The sequence below is a fragment of the Saccoglossus kowalevskii genome, chromosome 8, assembly GCF_978046115.1.
Source record: "Saccoglossus kowalevskii chromosome 8, keSacKowa6.1, whole genome shotgun sequence".
In the NCBI taxonomy this organism is placed as follows: domain Eukaryota; kingdom Metazoa; phylum Hemichordata; class Enteropneusta; family Harrimaniidae; genus Saccoglossus; species Saccoglossus kowalevskii.
Window position 1 is genome coordinate 16,252,994 of NC_140648.1, and position 20,266 is coordinate 16,273,259.

The following is a 20,266-nucleotide window of genomic DNA, read 5'->3' on the forward strand; positions in this document are numbered from 1 at the left end:
CAAAGCAGCAGTGATATTAACAATACCAACCTTTCCGTCATTGCCACGTCTTCCAGCTTTCGTCTCTTCTGGATGGTAGAACCACTTGACCTTAACAACCATGTTACCGCCCCACGCCTCCCACATACTTTCAATTCTACCAACATATGGTAAATGCGGCCGTCCAGTCGAAAGAAAAACAGCACAGTCATTGACCTGAGGATATAAACAAAATAATTTTAGTAAAAACAAACACTTGACACCATTCGTTGAAATACACACATCTAAGATGGGTTTATTAATCAACTTTAGGGTAAAACCGCAAAATAAAAATATCAGGGTTAATTTCCTGAGTTAGAATCATGGGATATGAAAATAATATACAACACTGTCAATGATTGGTCAATGTAACCTGATCAGCCAATCAGTGAGAGTCTTTGGTTGAATAAAGTTAATTTGCTAAAATGCTGTAAAACTAATCTTCACTGTCATTTCATTTAACTATTTTAATATTTTGAGTATATGCACTGGGTTTTGCATGTTCATAAATATTTAATTTTATCAACAAGATGATTTTACTTTCAGGGAAATTAAAACCCAGTGAATACTAGTAATTAATGCATTTACTTGTTTGGCACACTACCCGTCTAAAACTGAATGCGCAATTGCTTACCCTTATAATTTCTTTGTCTCTGCATATGGCTTTGTAAAATACTTTCTTTGCTTTCCCTTTCATTCCTCGACGCTGAGTCGCTTTGCCGCACCACCTCCACAGCTGACGAGACGGCAGAAATGCAGCAATCTTACTGGCTGATGGTAGTCGCGTTTTTCTTCCTCTTTTGGCAGCAATGGCAGACTTTGAACTCTAAAAGTACATACCATAATGTTGGTTAGAAAAGGTAATAAGAAAGTTCAATAGAATGTGTCTGATATACTATTACCAGAAAATTTTTAAATGTCGGAAATTTGTAAAATTCTGAAATCATTTTTTCTTTGGTTTGTTATGAAATATATATGTAAATTTTGTTTTATCGTGAGTGAATGTACTAGAAGCGAGAGTAGTCAACCGTTTTTTTAAGGCACATTAACCTTCCATGGTGTATCTTTTGACCTGATAAGGCCATAAATGCCATTAACCAATCAGAATACTGTGTGGTAATGCTGTCAGCTTCCAAATATTGGCAATCCCAGAAATTCAAGAATGAAATGAAAATTAAACATAATCCCTATAACAGAATTTCACTATTTTGCCAGATTAATGAAAATTAAAATTAATGAAAATTGAACTCTTTTTGAAAACTTTGTACTTAGCAACAAGAAGAATGCTTTCTCGAAATCAACAATACATGAATTTCTTTTCCATAATTTATGTGCACACATTTATGGTCCTAAAATTCATCAATTTCTATTAAATTTGCATTAATTTTACCTTTTTTATCTCCGCCGATAAGTCACTGGACACTTCAGATGTTGAGTCACTATTCGTAGTGTCCTCGTCCGTCAATTCCCCATCATTATCAGATGTCTGCGTACTCGTCATAGGTGTTGTTTCGGTGCTATCCAAACCTTCAGAACAGCTGCGCACATCCACGTCCTCCGCCGTCGAATCAGATTGCGATTCTTCAGGAACATTCAAATCGTTTGTTTTGACACACACCGTTAAGTCAGGTTTTTTCTTTGGAGGTTGAAGTGGAGGACTGAAAACTGTATCGTCGTTGGCAACATTTGTCCTTGATTCCTTATCTTTCTTGTCCCTGTCTTTGCTGTGTTTATGTTTCTTGTGTTTTTTAGTTGAACTTGAATCTGTATCCTCAGAATCAGACTTGATTTTGCTGGATTTTTTTATCTTTTTCTCCTTTAGTCTTGTTTTCGCCTTGTCTTTATTTTGTCCTTTGAGCTCAGAATGTTTGCCACTCTTCTTTGATTTGCTACTTGGTTGTGAATTCTCCATACTATCACTTTGTGTACCTTCACCCTTGCTCGGACTCTTGGAGTTCTGTCTGCTGAGTTTTTTGGAGATTTTCTCCTTCTTGGAATCTTGCTTGGATTTTTTCTTTGATTCCTTGGAATCCGACCTGTCTCTGTCCTTATTTTTCATCTTCTTTTCAGACTTCTTGGCAGACTTGGCAGAGTCACCGTGGCTGGACTTTGAAATGTTCGGCGATTTCACTTTCTCCGGTGGTTTGTAGTCGTCAATGAAAACGTCATTTTCCATGTCCACTTCTGATATGGTATCCAGAAAGTCATATTCTTCAAGCATTTCTAAGCAAAGAAAAATTGATAATTCATTATAGAATAAAGTAAATAATGAAACAACAAAAAGTGAATTAACATGACTACTAGAATAAGCAACATGTGTACATATCAAAAGTAGATATTCTACCCTGATTTTTCCACACTTCATTTTGACATTACCCAAGGTTCTTATTCCTTAGACAAACATACCTACAATATAAACTTGCTCCAAGGAAGTCTCCCATTATTAACATGACAGCAATCTTTATATAGCGCCCTCAGTGTCATTATGAGTATCTGATTTGTTGATCTTGCAAATACAACACAATTTTGTATTTTATATACCATAGTTGTCCGAGTATAAACCCCTGCTCATGTATAAGCCCCCCCTCCAAATTTACAGCATTTTACAACAAGTCATTTATCCGATTATAGTTTATATTTATCCATGTTAGTTTATTTGAAACTTCGTTTAGAATATACTTTCGTTTCCCCCTAAACGTACAGACCAATATTCACGTGAAACACAGGGTCGAATGCTGTTCCACTTAGTAAACACACCCAAGAGTGATTAGTGACCCTTGGGCGTAACGGCCAATCCTCAAGTTAATTAGGACGATGCTAGTCGAAGACACTCTAGTATCGTACAAATGACAATTTGTTTATGAATAAATTAGCATAAATTATCACTCAGGAGAAGTTTTAACTATTACTCGTTTATAAGCCTGGGGTTTATAAACCAAATTTTTCGTTAATTTGCCATTTTCCCAGAGAGGTTTATACTCAAACAACTACTGTACCAAACATGGCTAAATATGTTCATGTCATTAGTCAGGGCAACTAATTTTGACAAACTTTGAACAACCAGTCTACACCAAAGCCAAATTTTGATCTAGGTTATTAACATACCCGGTAAACGATTGTATTGCAGAAAAAAAAAATTAATTATTTCACTTAATGCTCATTAACCATGTGACCTGTCATGTGACCATGTCAAAGGTGAGACTGACCTTTCTTAGATTTGCGTCCTCTGCTCTTTGTCTTCTTACTATGTTCCTTTGATGTACTTGATGTGCCACTCTCCTTGGTATCCAAGACCCCCAGTGATGTTTCAAAGTAACCCGACATTCGAGACGTTGAGTCCCTACCATCCGAGCTGATGTCTCCAGACGTACGACGGCGACGTTTACGCTGGGGCATAATAGGAGATGGCTCGATATCTAATGATTTTAATCAAAATAAAAAAAATGCTAATTTTATTTAAATCATCAGCAGAATAGCACCACTAAAATATAATAAATCACTCACATATTTCTGTGTATTTCTATACTATTGACAGATTTAATTTATTCTTTCTAAGCATGCTTCTTTCTGATGAATAATAATGATCAGAAATTCACAGCTAGTCTCACGAACATGTTCGATACGCATGCCCATGCAACAAATAAAAAGCATGTAAAATAAAATGTTCACATGCAATATCAGCTGTGTTGCTTTAATAGTCCTGCATATCCTGGGCACAGCAAGCATGGTATTCGCTCTCTAAAAGTAGCACATATTGCTTACGCATATGACAAAGCTGTATAGCCAATATGAATCATTTTAATTATCCAGAATACTTTTGTTTAACGTGCAGTTTTATTGGAGATGCGCTTCTAATTCAGTGAATACAATACAGGTAAAACAAACATAATTCTTAGTTTATAGCTTTGATTGAAGGGCATTGGACAGTGATATTTATTTATTTATTTTTTTTCAAATGTTTTTGTGTTAGGCGACAGTTCCGGACATTGAATGTCACTGTTGTCACTCCTGACTTTTTTTTTTAAGACTGGAGTCAACCAGGCTCGGTCAAACACAAGCACCTGCGAACCTTAATTGGCCTTCCCATTGAGTCTGTGGCACACTCACCCAGGGTAGGGGGCCAACCCTTTGATGTTCAGCCTAAGGTAGGATTTAAACTTGGGTCTACCGATCAGTGATATTTCTTACTTACCAACAATTGGATAATCCTGGGACAGTAACCGGATATGATCCAAAGGTATCCTACCAGAATCACCATCATCAAATTCCACATTGATGAGTTTATCGTCGATGTCTGGATTGGGACTTCCTTTTGAGACACATCCGGGATACAAACATCTGTACTGTTGACTCCAATAGGCACATACGCGGGTACCTTCTGGTAAGTAGTGTGTGGAGCCTGGCTTGACATCATGAATCTGGTAAGAGGCATTTCAAAAACCAATGAGTTAATTCTTGTCAATAATCAAATAGTCACCTAATTAACTCTTATACTACAAACTTCAAACTGAATACTACAAACTTTAAATTCCCCCTGGTTCAATATAAACCTAAAATTTGGAAAACTTTCTTGACAGCAATTTTAATCTAAAGGTGTACAATTCTTAAGTCACAATGTGAAGAAAAAAAAAGAGTAAGAAATGGTTTGTTGGTCTGTTGAGGGCGCTATCACTTGCTGAGATTCAGTCTAAGCATTGATAGCTTTTCATTTTATCAAAACAGGAAATTTTATCTGATGCTTTTGGCCTACTAAATCAGTATAGGTTTATCTCTGGTTTTTAGTTCAAAATGGATTAGGAACTTGCAAAGGAATCTACTTTTCTAAAGGAAACATGACTTATAAAAGTAATGTACTTTTTCAAAAAAAAAACTTACAGCTTCTTGCAATATCTGTTCCTGTGAGTAAACATGTGGTCTGTTTCCCCTTTCTCCGTCTATTACAACACCATAACTACAAACAAAACATATTAATCATAATTAAATATTTGCTTTGACATTTTGTCACACTAAATTATGAGAATTCAGATGTAATCACTTTAAATAACACAAAACAAAATGGCTGCCACTTACATGTCAGGAGCCTGGATAGCATTGATATGCCCTGTATAAAACAGCCCTTCAGATGGTATCAACACCCGTAGACCATCTACCAACTCCTCTGGGACAATTGTACAAGACCTTGGCTCTGAAAGCAAATATAATCTATGTTGAAATTACTGGTAATAATTTTAGGAATTCAAAATAAATAGAGATGGTATAAAGGAAGAAAGGCATTATAGCGGAATCCCTAACTTTGTGGAGATTATTTTATCGCATGATGCAAATGAAACTGAAATGAGGACTTACCTGGGGTGATTGGTCTTTCCACCAGTGAACTAAGGGGTATGTTTTCACCATCCTCACTACCGTAGCCATCATTGCTGTAAATGTCGTCATCTTGCAATGAATGTTCATGCATTGACTTCGGCTTTGCACTGACCGTGGCATCGGAATCGATCTATGATTAGGAAAATTTCAAAGCAAATCAAAAACCATTCATGTCGAGCACTACCACGTTTATTTCAAATATAATACAGATCATGATATGTTTCAATGTAATGTAAATTTTTGGTACCTTTTTTTTACATTTCACTTTACTTTTCTTTGAACCTGGGGTGTCTGTATCTTTACCACTTGACTTAGAGGGCTTTTTCTTAATCATTGCAGGACTGAGGGGCATTGCATAGTCATCAACATTCGGTGGAAATTCAGGTGTGGAAACAGACTTCCCTTTGCTGGTACTGCTGCTAGACTTTTTAGCTTTCTGCAAAAACAAATGAATATAATAATGATGAATACAGATGAGATGAGATGAGAAGGTGTATTCTAACCACCTTGGGTGAAGTGGTTGTACAACTAAGAACTACTCTCTGTTTTCAGATCACCAAACACATTATATTTGGTCAACTCTTTATAAAATTTTCACCAAAAAAACATTTCAGAGTTTGTAAAAATGAATACCAAATGTATTGTGTGTGGTTTCACTTGCCAGAGGCCTTAATTGCAATACAAAAATATGAATTACTACAGAAATATCTATTTCTTCATTAAAAATCACTAAGTTGTCATAAATAAACAAAAATAGTAGAATAAAAAGCAAAGAAGTATACCAAAAAAAAAAATGGATGATGCTGGTTTGATAGGATCGAGGTGGACAGAATTTTTGTTCTTAGGTAACACTGCATACACATCAGCTGCCAGGATGCAACAACGGTTGCTTCTTCCATACTCACCTTTGGTGGTGTAATAGTTGGTGGGGTTTCATCATCTTTATGAGATCTTGATGAAATATTTTCTTGTCCGCTCTTTGGCAGAGAGGATTTGTTGATAGGACTGACATCGCGGGATGGGACAGGGCTGGTGTCACTCAGAAATATTCTCTCACTTCGCCGCCTCTGCCAAATGCGTTCATGTTCTAAATAAGATGACCGCTCAGTATTCACGTATTCTTTAAAAGCCTGTAATACAGAAAGATTGAAAATGAAAATAAAAACTGATGCAGGAACTCTTGGGTAACATTTTTCAAATATTTATAATGTCAAAATCTACATTTGTAATATTTCAATCAAAACATCTAAATTTGAAATACATTTAAATTATAAGGCAAGCAGAAGGCTAACATTTTTTTGGTGCAAAACGGTATGATTAAGCATACCTTCGCTATTTCTTCCTCTTTACTTTTCTTTTTCTTACTTTTCTTGGGCTTCTCTTCTCTGCTCTCGTTAGTCACTGGTTTGGGTGATTTGGGCTTGCTGGTTGTTGTCTTCTTTGATGATGACTCACCGACTTTCCCTGAAACAAAAACGGAGTATAATAAGTTTGAACAAACTTACACCAGACTATTATCTTTAAGTGTTTACAAATTTCATTTGGTGTTGAGGTCAAAGGTCATAGGACAGAGGTCAAAAGTCAAAAGTCAAAGGTCAAACTTTTGCTTGACAAAAAAACATACTGGATCAGGAATTTATATCAAAGGTCACTCAACCTCTGAACTTTTTTTTTAATGAGAGCACACAGAAAATTATGTACAATTTATTTTGAAATTTTTTATAATATCATGATTCAGCAACTAGTTTCTTAAGTAATCACCTTGAACGTCTTCCACTCTTGCTGGTGATACACTTTTCTTGGGTCGTCCGGGTTTCCTTTTCTTCACTTCCACATCAGATGTTGAACACTCTGACTCTTTACCCGAACTGTGCCTCTTTCTCTTTGCACAGACTTTAGGAGAAGCGGCAGTCGCATACTTTGTGAGAAGACCAAGACCATCCATGGCCATTTCATCCAACTCAATATTTGATTCATCTGGGTATTAAAGACGACAAATAAATTACATGGAAAGATGACCTTTGATGAGTATCTCCGTATCGGTATCGGTATCTCAAGATGTAATTGAAAGAAGAATTAAAGCAATGAACGAATATAAAGATCAAAGAAATGAAATTTACATGTGGCATACATTGGCCGTGATTGGTTGCAGAGACAGAAAATTAAATACTCACCATAAATATCCATACTTCTCTGCACAACTTCAGGAGTCTCAGTTTTTATTTTACTGTAACGCGTTACAACGTCTTCGATAATGTCATCATATCTATCAGATCTACTTTTAACAGCCGCATCACCATGACAATCTACCTCTGCCTGAGCTTTCTTCTTCAGTTTGTTTGCTTTTGCCTTATCTTTACTCCTTTTCTTCTCTTTACCTTCCTTTGGTTTCTTTGGAGTGGTTTCCAGGCATTTTGAAATGTCCACTGGGAAGGGTTCCGTTTCCATGTCACCAAGGTTCAATATATCTAATGTAGAAAGACGTCATTTAAAATGTCATTAACATTCAATGCACTTTACGGAGTTTAGATTTTGAGATAAACAGCAAAAAAAAAAATCAGTGCAAGCTGATAGCTCTTCGTGTGATGATAAAAAAAGGAAGTAGTTAATGGGAACCGATCATTGTGGCCACGTTAGAGCCTTCTTAAAATAGGGTCAAAACATATCATCATGTCAATATTTCAATAATGGTTTCAAACCAGCTGTTAGTATCACACGACTGAATGTCTTGGGCACTCTAGGTTTCATTTTAGAATGCGATGTGGAGGTGGGGGTTCAAATTAGGTTATGTTCAAGATAATTGAGAACTACTGACATTATACTGACAGGCCATAAATACAGCTTGACATAGTAACACATAGACAAAAGTCAGCAGGTACTCGAAAATATAGGTACCCAGAAATCATTTGTTCTTATCTTACAACATCTAGATTAATCACAATGACAAAATGTTGGTGATTTTCACTCTAATGGGTCCAAAAATAGACAACTACGAGGTTATCTTGAAAATACCACAAAGTATGCACACGGCCATCGCCAAGCAGAGGTTGATGCCATCCCATAATGCCTGAGTGCATTATTTGCGGTATTCTCATAAGCTTATTATTATATCTCTTTTTCTTACTCGTAGTAATTTATTGAGAGATAACAACCCTAATTTGGAATGAATACATTCCGCACTATGCCAACGTTTGCATTTAGTGCCAGTATTCTATTTCCGTCATGGGCTATGGTGCTTTTGCATTCGACGTACACGAAAGAATGTGAAGTCAATAGTCTAAAAATGTTGGTGACTTAGGTTCTAATGAGTGAAAATATGTTTCGAACAAATGCGGATACAAATTTTTATGGAACAGTGAATGATTTAGGTGCTAGATAAATAAAATTACCGCTTATTGCAATTTTGGCGATAGTGCTATTGTAAGTATGTTTAAGACGCAATTTGGACAAAGTTGTGACAACTCTTGGCACTGCTACAAAATTTAACAATTTTCCTAACTGTCACATGAAAGTAAAGCGATTCACAATAATATATGGAAGTTGACAACACTGACACTGACAACGACAACACTGACACTGACAACGATAACACTGCCAATAACATTCAGTAACATGTGTGTGTGTGTGTGTGTGTGTGTGTGTGTGTTAACATTGTTGAGTTAAAAAGTACTAAACGATGACAAGGGATCTGAAACAATATTTTCTTTCTTAGAAATAACAGTACATTCATTTGACGCAAGAAATATACAAACTTGTCAGAATCGAAAAAATGGAAGCATCTAGTTCGCTGATAAGCCTCACCTAATGAATCAATGTCAGGTGGTGAGCAGGTCAACTTTGTACAGATCAACTTTGGACGTCCTCTCCCTTTGGATTTAGTGGTCTTATTTTTATTTTTATTCCCAGATTCAGAATCTTTTTTCTTCTCTTTGAGAACTAAAGATGAAGAAGTTTTGAATACTTTACCGTATTTCATTTATAACATATTTCCAAAATATTGCATGCTATCAATTGAAAAACTTGGAATTAAAAAAAAAAAAATTTAAAATAATATTTTTTAGATGGGCGGGGGGAGGGGGGGGGGGGATTTGAGATGCAGGATATAGAGGGAAATTTAAATCTAATCTAATCTAATCTAATCTAATCTAATCTAATCTAAACATACCTTTGATATGAGCATCATCTGGAGAAGTTGACTTGGATTTCTTTACTTTAGGTGTTTTGTTGATGCTGTCTGTAGAGGTCAACAGGTCAATGTTGCTCTTAGAGCTTTTTTTGCTCTTTGATGGTGAAGAAGAACTTGTCTTTACTTTAATTTTGCTGATGATTTCTGATTGGATACCGCCCGCAGCAGCCATCTTGCTAGCTTTCTCAAGAAGAGACTTGGATTTCTTTTTCTTTGGCTGAAACAAAAAACAGAGTTGGTATTTTATTTAGGAGGTCAGACTGACATAAATTCATTAATTTCACGAGTCGGTGAAAATTATGAAATAGAGTGTCAGGGAATTTCATAAAAATTATGTTTTCATGAATATCATAAAATTATTAAATCGTGTAAAGACCAAGCAACGAAAATTTTAGTAGTTTATGATATTCGTATAAAATCTGTCTTAGAAGCTGTATCCCTAATAGAAGTCGCACACATTCTTTTTGAATAATTGAGAACCAACGATTCATCATTTCTCATATGTGTAGATGCTCTAATAGAAGCAGCATACCCTCTGTTGCATTGTAACATTTTAATAGAAGCTGCAGTTTCTAATACAGATTTCACAGTAGTTTACAGAAATATGGTGGCAGCTGCGAGATATGACGACATTTTACACACTCACCTTTTCAGCTTTGTCTCCTGTGAAGCTGGAAGATGAGTCTTTGGATGATTTTCTTTCACTATCCTTTGAAGCCTTTTTCCTTTTCTTCGGTGGCGGTGGTTCAATCGGCAGAGACGGATCCAGGATTCGATTCTTGCCTAATTTACTCTTCACACTGGTAAAAAGTTAAGAAAAAAATTATTTGAACTGGAGAAATGAATCAAAAATGTGTTCTTGCTTCGTACAAATTATGCAAGTCAAGGTTGAAATGCGCAAACATTTTTTTTTCTGTTGCATTTTTAAACCATAAAACTGCAAAAACTGTTAACAGTCATTGACTTTTCAAAATATATTATGGGAAAAACAATGTTGTGAAATGCGACTAAAGCATGCAGTGAATACACAAATACACAGTGAATACACAACTGACACGGCAAAATAGAATAATAGAACTCATTCCCTTCGTATTTTTACCAGAGAACAATTCAAATATATTTACCTTCTTTCCAAGTCCTCCAGTGAATTTGTTGATTTACTCGGTGATAGTTTTTGATGAACTGCGCTGAATTTCCTCTTCCTGGGCCTACCAGGACCTCTCTTTACTGGACTACTATTTTTATCATCACTTTTGTGACTAGGAAAAAAAAAATATGGCGAAAATTTAGGAAATATTGTGGAAACTTTACATATGCAGATTTGTAGCCTCTGATGAGATCTACCATAGAGCAAATTTAGAACGTTCTGAATAATGTGGAAAGGTCTTAGGACTTAAATTCCAGCGAGGATATTTACTGCCATTTTAAAAAAATTCTATATTTCTTCGCTGCGAGTAATCTCAGAATGATTTTTTATTCTGAATCAAATTCATTTCGATAACAATATAAATACACTTTATATGCCGTAAATAATGCAAGACAGCTTTGGAAAGTGTAACAATGTACCATTTTTTTCGTCGTCATGGTATGCTGTTAAAAACTTATTAATCCATTCACTACATGTTGTGTTCACAAATGGAAGGAGTTGTGCGTGTATATTTTGTGACAAAAGTTGATTTCTGTGTGCTGGTGAAAAAAAAAATTAACTATTACATACTCCCTATCTTTTTTTCTCTGTAACCTTGCCAATTCTTTTTGCTTTTCTCTATATTTCCTCTGTAATTCTGCTAGTTTCATCCTCATTTCCAGTTCCATTGCATCCATTCCATCCGTACCAATAGGTAGCTTTAACCCACTACAAACAGTTTTTCCTGAAAAAAAAAAAAAAAAAAGCTGAACATTTCAATATTTTTTCTCACTTCGAAAATCAGGAAAATTTGTAGTTAATGACACAAAATAAAAGTACGTAAAACAAATTTATCTTCGTATTTTAACAAGTTAGAAAAATTCATGAAATTTCATGACATCACATTGAGATGAAACCTTCCTTCAAGAACTTCTACATAAAATTATGGTTAAACATTTTCTGAAATTATTTAAGGATGCCATTAAAATTTTCCTGAATTTGTAAAATTAATGAAAACAAGAAGTTAGCTGATATAGCTCCATTATATAGTTAGGGAGTTGAAAAAGTATCTAAAGTAGAGATGAAATGAACAAATCTGAAAGAGGTCCACCCAAGGTACATGTATATACTAAGTATCTAAGCAAGCAGACTCTCTGTTTTCAAGAAGTAACCGAAAATGTAAAGTTGACGACGACAACGGACAATCAATGATATGAGCAGCTTTGCTTATTCTAATACAGTGGAGCTAATAAAGCATTATGAATTAAAGATGAAGTACAGTCATTTATTTATGTGTTGAAATGCAGAAAAATTAAATTTGCTGAAACTTCCTTTATTGTGATCAGAGTACGTTATTTAACATATAGCGTTAATAGCGCATGTGCATGCAAAAATAAAAGGCGTGACCATAATCAAAACAAGTTGTATTTTAATGATCCAGTATACAATTTGAGATGCACTTTTTCATAGAGCAAAGCTGTACTGGTAATATGCTTTCCAATAGAGTAAATATGGTACATGTCCTCTATAAACTTTTCTATAAAAACGCCCTCTAGTGACATAAACAGGCAACATGTCAATATCATTTTTCTTTTACCCCAGGTAAGTTGTCCGTCATGGATGATTGTTTTTGAAAGATTTTCCAATATTCTAGCAGAGAACAACTACAGTGGTCAATTTGAACGATTTGATCGACACTGCCTTCATCAATATAATGCCAGTCGTTTTGACGTCACAAAAGCGGTTCGTCATTGCAAGGGTACGATATATAGGAATGGTGTATTAGAGATGCAGTTCTGATAAAGCAAACATGAATGCATGGAATATTAATTTAAATATACTATCTAGCATTGTAAGGGTGATAACTAGGAGTCGATATTTAACGAACGTACCTAATGACTCCTCTCTAATTGTTACTGATACTTTACTTTTGGTTTTAATGACGAATTCTGAGGAGGAAGAGGAGGATGAAATTTGCTGACAGCTAGATGAATAATGATTAGCATTTAAATCAGTAAACTCGTTACCATGGTAACGACCATCAGTTAAATCGTGCCCTTTGCTCATCTCAGTCTTGCGTTCTGAAAAAAAAATTGTAAAGACAGAAAGATGATACAAGGTTGTGGAATTTGTTGTTGTTTTACAGTACTCTTACTTTCACTTTTTTTTTTAAAACTTCCATGAGAAATTTAGCAGTCTGAAATATAACTAAAAATAAAAATATAACAACTTTTTTTACTTAGGATATGAATAAGATTTCTTCAATGTTTAACTGTTAGAATGCCAGTAAATGATCAGTTGGTTTTTTAAAAAAAAAGGGAAGAAAAAGAAAAACCAAGAAACTAGTAGTAGCGTTAAAGCAGCCAGAACAATTTATATGAATCAAGACTTCAAAACAAATAAACTTACCATATTTATCTTCCACCATCGTGTGCAGACTTTGGTGTACGGCCGCTTCACTCAATAACGCAATTCCTTCTATGGCTTCCAGCTGCGCAGCATCTATACCGTGAGTACGCGACAGTACACTATGCACAGTTGCCATGTCATCGGACACCATTTTCTCTTTTTTGATGAGATCAAACGTTTCCATACTGAGATCCATCTTAGGAACCAAAGCTGCCATCTTATTCTCAGTCTCAGTCATCTCATAGATAGCTGACTTTTCAGTAACCGGAGGCGATGGACATGGTGATGGAGATGAACATGAAGATGGTGATGGAGATGGTGGTGGACGATTCAGTTCCGTTAATTCACTTTTCTTAAGTGCAATCAAACTACTGGCATACTCGGAGAGATCCTCTACCGTGGACGTATATTTCAGTGAGACTGGGTCTGCAGGTTTCAAAAGAGTTTCCAAGTCAGGTTTCTTCTCGATCATAGGTTCAACATATTCAGAATGTTCGCTTTTGATTTCTTTTTCGTCTTCTTCATCTTCTACAAACTCTTCCTCTTTGTATTCCTCACTACTGACTAACTCGGTCATGGTTCCCAGGCTTTGCTGCTGTGGGACGACAGATGGTGGCGGTGATGGTGGCGACTGTGGTTGCTGGGGCAACAACGGTGATGGAGGAACATCGTTCACCACATCAATTGGAGAGTCTACCACTATGGCCTTATCTTCCATCTTTTTTGTTTCCTTGGTTATAGTCTCTATAGTTTTGATAACATCAGTTCTTTTCCCATCAATCTCTGTAACAGTGTTGTGTTCAGCCGGAGGTGTCACCGTTTGAACGCTGGTGCTTCGCAGCGAAGTCACTTCCGTTTTGGAAGAGACCAAAACAGAGGATTTTGTTATCGTAACTTCAGAAGTGGTAACAGTTGTTGCTGATGGTGAAGAAGACGAGCTGGATGTGCTGACAGCAGGCTTCACCATGGAAACATTGGAAGTAGTAGTGGGGACATTAAAAGCACCTGCTGGATGGTCATAGAAATATTGAGGAGTTGGAGGATAGAGGAATGAATAATGTGGCTGACCAGCAATGGGCATTGTGGGAAAATAGGGATGCTGTGAAGACACATTGTCTTTTCTGTCCTCTTCAACTTTTGGTTTCTCATCATCTGAACTTTTCTCTTTCTCTACACTTCTCTCACTTTCTGCGGCACTTTTGTCATTATGCGCCGATGAAGCAGCTGCAAGGGCTGCAGCAGAAGCCGCCGCAGCAGCCGCTGCAGCAGCCTGAGATTCTCTTTCTTGTCGTTCTTCAGCTTCCCTGGCTTCTTGCTGCTGTTTTTGTTTTTGTTTTTGCTGCTGTTCCTCCTGGTAACGCTGAGCCTGCTTATAGAAACTGGCTTGTTGCTGAAGCATGCTTGCCTGCTGCTGTTGCTGTTGCCACGCTAGCTCCATACTTCGTTGCTGCTGTTCCTGACGTTGCAGTATTTGCTGGTGCTGCAGTGGACTGTACTGATGCTGGTTCAGCATAAGCTGCTGCAGTTGGTGTCCATGCGGTTGCAGATGTGGGGAAGGACTGGTGTACGGCCATAGAGATTGACGATCCAAAATTTCTACAGTAGAAAAAAATACAAATATTATAAATATGGTTTACATTTAATTGCAATAGTAAAGTTGTATTTCAACTTCACAAATCTGGGAGGAACCATTCTAACCAATATAAACACTAACAGATTAACTGCAGAATATGAATTCAAGCCCTTCTCTTAAATTAAGCTTGTTGATAAACAATAGACACTGAGTTAATACATTGTAGTTGTGTTGGCCTGAGAGATAAGATTCTCTATTACTTTCAAGGGGGAAAACAAGAGGACCATTTTCAATATATATATATATATATATATATATATATATAAATAAATGTTTTTTACACGCGTTGTATACGTCGCTATGAGTCCCATATCAAACAGGACAGGGCGTGACGACTGCCGTCCTATAACATTCTACGTTTTTGTTTTGAGAGAACATCTCTAAGTGGACAATATTTATGATGTACTCCAGCAAAAATACCACGTGATACTTGCAAATGGTTTATTGGTGGGAGGGGGTTGTCATTTATTCATAGTCACCTAAAGTTAAGGTAGCGGGACTATTATTTGCATACTTGTTTTCATCTTCTAATTGTGACTAAATGACTATAAATAGACCCAGGAAAGTATATATTTTTAGAATCGCCAGACTTCAAGCTTTTCACAAGTGTATTTTGCATGCCCATATCTGCATTCTACGACACGTTACACAACCAAAGGTGAAAAATTACTTTTTCTGTAAAAAAAATAATTACGCATTTATGCTGGCGATAAGTATTTTTTTCACTTTTCCTAGTTGTTCAATAGTCCGGTAAATTGAATGTGTCTGGTCAGTTTTTTTCAAGCAACACGTTTAAAAAAATAGTATGCTGAATTTCAATTACTGTTTTAGTCGCATTGCCCCCAACTCAAACCACAACTCGTTGGTAAATAATCGATGAAATAGTCTGTCTGGACACATTCAAGTTCCTCTCACTGTCACCTTAAAACTGTGAAAATTTGGTGTTAATCCGACGACAATAAGTATACGTTATTTTTTGTTAAAGACCTTTATTTTGAAAAACATAAACTCCTAGAAAACGTCCATGAAGTAACAGCAAAGATTTTCAAGCTTGTTTATCGGCACAATCAATTTGTTTTCCCATCAAGGTCTGTTTTACCATGTGTAGGGACATCCAAATGTGTAAGGCCATTGGAAACCAACAAAATAAAGGAATGGGATAGCTATAATTGGATAAATTCGGCATATGAAAACACCAAAATCAATGATTTTTTTCAGTGGCTGTGTGACCTTGCGTCTGACACATTCATATGCAAATGACTAATCTGTGAAACAAACAGGGGCGGAGACAAACCACTCAAATGTTTGGAAACACTCATTGTGTGTCAGATAGCTACTGATAACACATCCTAACATTGCTTTGTCTTGAATTTATCTTTGAAACTTATAGGCACACAGATTAAACCTGTGTTGTTGATTTTGGAAAACACTACTGAGGCTGCCTTGCTTTCCTTCAGAAAATCTACATTTTAACCAACTTACATGACATTCTATGTTATATTGACTTTATCATATGAAAGCTTATGGTGCATTTCATCAATTAATAAATAAATGTGAAAATCGTAATTTTCAACACAAATAATAGTCTCGCTACCTTAATTGCAAATAATTAGACTATGTTTTATATTGATGAGTGATATTCAACCTAAAAGCAGTAGTGTGCTATACTCTCGAGTGAACTACTGTGAAATACTTTATTTTAGCTTGAATAAATTTTCGCTGAAAAGATGTTTTGAGTGTTTTGTATGGAATTTATTTTCACTGATTTTTGGCGAGTTGAACGTAAAATATAGGAAAAAAGGTATATTCGCTGGATTTTATTTTCACTGAACCATTACTTCAGCGAAAATAGCGAAAATTAATTCCAAGCAAAAATAAAGTATTTTACAGTATTCGAACAGAGATGCTTACCAAGACCAGCGTGCTCTGAGGGAATGATGACAATCTGACCAGTGGCCGGATCTCTCGCCAGCAAACCAGTGTGGGGGAGTTGTACGTGTCCATGCGGCGTGCTGGCTCCATCCATACTACCATGATGAAGTGAAGGATGCCCGTAAGGTGGATGCGTTAACCATAACGGCGTACCATTCGTTGCAGCAGCTCTAGGAAGCCAGTGTGCTGCTGTCGCGGCAAGATGGGCTTGCTGCGCGGCTGCAGCTGCAGCTTCTGTTCCTTCCCACTGGTGAACTCCAGGGGGTAACGTACCACCTCCTGATTTGAAAAAAATTTATCAAATATCAAAAAAAAATTCATCTTAAAAAAAATCTACATAGAAAGTACTGTACCATATGTGTGATTTAAACTGGGGACCACTGCAAAGAATTGCCGAGGTGCACAATGCAATGCGAATTCCATTCAGTCACTGAGTATCTACGAAAAAGACTACTCAATACCGAAATACTTGTTACGTAACGTGTTTGGGGCTGAAAAGTATTATCTGAAGACATACATATGACGACCCACTCACCCGTGACAATGAGATTTGAACTCAATTCTCCTAACATGTGACTTGCTGAAGGTGGTTTCATGTACATATCCCTTTGCTCTCTGTAATAACAATAATAGAAGATACAATTGTAGTTATATCCATAGTTAATGAATTCAAAAATTATAAAATATGAAATTAAAGGCATAAACACACAAAATAAAATTTGCAAAATTCAAATATATTGAAATATTGAAATGTAACCTATGTGGAGCTGAAAAGATTTGGTTACCGTAGAAACTGTTCCCTTTCATTATCATGATCAATACTGTGATGTGGAAGATGACCATGTGGCCGCTCAGATGACGCTGGTAGTCTTTCCGATGTGTGCGATCTCTCTGATGAGGCAGGATGTGATCTTTCTGACGGTGGGCGTGATCGGTCTGATGTTTGATGAGATTTTTCAGAAGAGTGATGCGATTTTTCAGGTGACGAGTGTCTGTTTTCGTCCTTGTCAGATTCATCCGAGTTGTCCGGTCTGACAGAGGGTGTCATCGTTGATGTGCACTCTATCATTATAAAAATTAAAATTATAAAATTAAAATAGAATCGATTTAGAAACTTATCGCTACAGATGCATTCAAGAAAATGCAAATTACGAAATATTCATTCATAATCCTCCGAATGCTAATGAGTAGCAAGAATGAATATTGTTGATCGTGGAATTTGCATAAAATTGAGAATCCTTTGGGAACAATAACAGAGGCTGTCCGTCCATTTTTTTTTTTTACATATTTAATTATTTAAGACACATGTAGGGTTTACAATGGACCCTAAACAATGAAGATTATTTCCTTTTAAGTCAAGCTGTTGTAAAACAGCTTCAATCAAGTTCAGGTCATTAACGTTTAGGTCACTACATAGCGTCATATTGGATATATGCAACAGCAGTGAATGTATAACACAATTACGAATATAAATCGTCCATGTGTGAAGATTTAGCAAACAAAACATCAAATAGACAACCAGGAATATAACGTGCACAACCTATAAACAACTATTAATGACTGAGTTGACGACTTGAGAATTTAACGATATGTTAATATTTTCTTATTATACAGATTTATGATTGGTTTACACATTAGTGCCGCCCACAAAATTCGAGCCAATGCCATTCACCAACATCAGTTACACTTATTTCGAGCTAAGTATATTGCAGTGTTAAATATTACAAAGACTCGTCCGCAATTTCAAAATTTCCTATGTTTTGAGTGATTTATAATATTTAATATGGACGTCATTGAAGAATAAGAAATAGCAATTTTATTTTCATTTAAAAAGAGCAAAATATCGAAACATTCAAAAATACTGTTTTAATATTTACCTTTATTTGAGGCTCCGCTGGACGGTCGACTATGCTGTTGTGAGGATGGTAGCGACACTGGTGAAGGCTGCTGTGGCCTTTGTGACGGAGTGGTTGACGGCGACGGTCGTTTCTGTGTGGACAGTTTTGGCGATTGTGTTGGGATAGATGATGACAGCGACATCTGTGCAGCCTCACCTTCCCGCTCATGCCTCTGTTGTGCCACGGCGATACCTACAGGAGGATAACGTCCATCCCCAACTTTGTTACCGGGATAAAAATTCATAGGACTATATTCTGATGGTGGAGGAGGCATGAAAGAAGCTTGTGCACTGGTCATTGACTGACCTTTCTCATTTGTATTACTACTCCGAGAGCTACTTTTACTATTATCGCAATGCTTACTTATTTTATTGTTATTTGGCTTGCTGTGATTGGCTTTGTTCCTATGACTACCAGAATGTTGCTCTGGATCTTCTTGTAATACTTTAGTCCTGTTTGCTACAACTGTTTTCACATTCCTACAATGTTGCAAATTTTCCTCATTTGATTTCTGTCCATTTTTACGACTATCACCACTGTCCGCCTCAGAAGCGTCCCTAATCGATTGTTGCCTGCCGTCGGCTTTTATTGAATCTGATTCAGTGTATCTATGTTCAGGTAGATGATAATAGTATCCATGTTGCGAGGCCACGTGTTGAGCAGCGACATGCTGGTTCCATTCCATCATACGTCGTTGCGTTTCTAAATCCATGTACGATGAGTGGCCCACATTCTGTGTCCTTTCCCCTATCGAAACTGAAGGCGTATTGTCCACTAACGTCACATTCCGACCCTGTTGGCTGTGATCATGGATGATATCCCGAAATTGTGAACTGTCTTGTATTTTCACAGCTTCCTTCGGCACGTCCTGACTAGGAGTCAACTCAGAATGCGGCAGTGAAGGGGGCTGTTGCAGTATATGATGTCCGTCTGTCCGACTATCTCGATATTCTAAAACTCGTTCATTCTGTCGCATACTTGGAATATCCAACTTTACAACTCCATCAGATTTACTCTTCCCATGCTCGTTGCTCCCTCGCGAACTCTTCTTCTGCTTTTCATGCCTATCGCTTTTTGATGATTTCAAGCTTTTCACAGATTCGCTACTCCTCCCGGACTTCTGGTTGCCATGGTTTCCTGACGGCAAATACTGTAGTGGCGTTAACGCATTTTCTACAATTTTTCCAACTGCATTTTCAATAGTTCTATTTTTCATAGGTGTTGCTATAGAAACAGGCACATTTGTGGATTCCTTACTAGTCCTCTCCTCTTTTATAATTTTAGAATCAGAATTTGTCAATTTATCACATTCTTTGCTTTTGTTTGAGGAATAAGATACGCTCGACACCGTGAGATCGCTAGCAACAGTCCCAACTTCAGGCATAAAGGTGGTGGCATGAACCTTGTGTCCGTCCTTCTCCCTGTCATGCCCAGGATGTGTATGTGAGACATACCCTGGATAGAAAGGACAGACATAACCACTGCTAGTTGTCGAGGACAGCGAGGGCATGCTGCTGGTTGCTAGTATGGCACCTAGAACAATAAATAACAAAAGTTAAAGACAATAAGAAATTCATTTCCAGAATTAGAATTTAGAAAAATGCATAATGATGCACAATTCTGGCAATTCAAAGTTTCAAACCTAATAGATATTAAGCATTTGTTAAACAAGAGACAGGTAAATAATTTCATTTTTT

At 36.6% G+C, this 20,266-nt stretch overlaps 1 protein-coding gene across 4 annotated transcripts in view; it reads right to left on the reverse strand.

The window, feature by feature from the left end:
• The window catches only part of LOC100369237 (uncharacterized), a 61,925-nt gene that overhangs the window by 1,859 nt on the left and 39,800 nt on the right, over positions 1 to 20,266 (reverse strand). Inside the window, exons 6-29 of one of the 4 annotated variants that reach the window (XM_085502265.1) lie at positions 18,549 to 20,102; positions 17,457 to 17,733; positions 17,207 to 17,286; positions 16,651 to 16,950; positions 13,107 to 14,702; positions 12,725 to 12,778; positions 11,289 to 11,442; positions 10,696 to 10,830; positions 10,218 to 10,371; positions 9,551 to 9,788; positions 9,187 to 9,321; positions 7,560 to 7,853; positions 7,147 to 7,362; positions 6,713 to 6,849; positions 6,291 to 6,515; positions 5,633 to 5,821; positions 5,365 to 5,515; positions 5,089 to 5,203; positions 4,894 to 4,969; positions 4,211 to 4,436; positions 3,225 to 3,434; positions 1,409 to 2,241; positions 653 to 844; positions 31 to 195 (exon numbers count right to left, since the gene is read on the reverse strand). In XM_085502265.1, coding sequence (XP_085358391.1) covers positions 31 to 195; positions 653 to 844; positions 1,409 to 2,241; positions 3,225 to 3,434; positions 4,211 to 4,436; positions 4,894 to 4,969; positions 5,089 to 5,203; positions 5,365 to 5,515; positions 5,633 to 5,821; positions 6,291 to 6,515; positions 6,713 to 6,849; positions 7,147 to 7,362; positions 7,560 to 7,853; positions 9,187 to 9,321; positions 9,551 to 9,788; positions 10,218 to 10,371; positions 10,696 to 10,830; positions 11,289 to 11,442; positions 12,725 to 12,778; positions 13,107 to 14,702; positions 16,651 to 16,950; positions 17,207 to 17,286; positions 17,457 to 17,733; positions 18,549 to 20,102 — 7,706 coding nt within the window. Of the gene's footprint in view, positions 1 to 30; positions 196 to 652; positions 845 to 1,408; positions 2,242 to 3,224; positions 3,435 to 4,210; positions 4,437 to 4,893; positions 4,970 to 5,088; positions 5,204 to 5,364; positions 5,516 to 5,632; positions 5,822 to 6,290; positions 6,516 to 6,712; positions 6,850 to 7,146; positions 7,363 to 7,559; positions 7,854 to 9,186; positions 9,322 to 9,550; positions 9,789 to 10,217; positions 10,372 to 10,695; positions 10,831 to 11,288; positions 11,443 to 12,589; positions 12,779 to 13,106; positions 14,703 to 16,650; positions 16,951 to 17,206; positions 17,287 to 17,456; positions 17,734 to 18,548; positions 20,103 to 20,266 lie in introns of all 4 variants that reach the window. The other 3 variants (XM_002738463.3, XM_085502267.1, XM_085502266.1) reach the window with 3 other exon arrangements.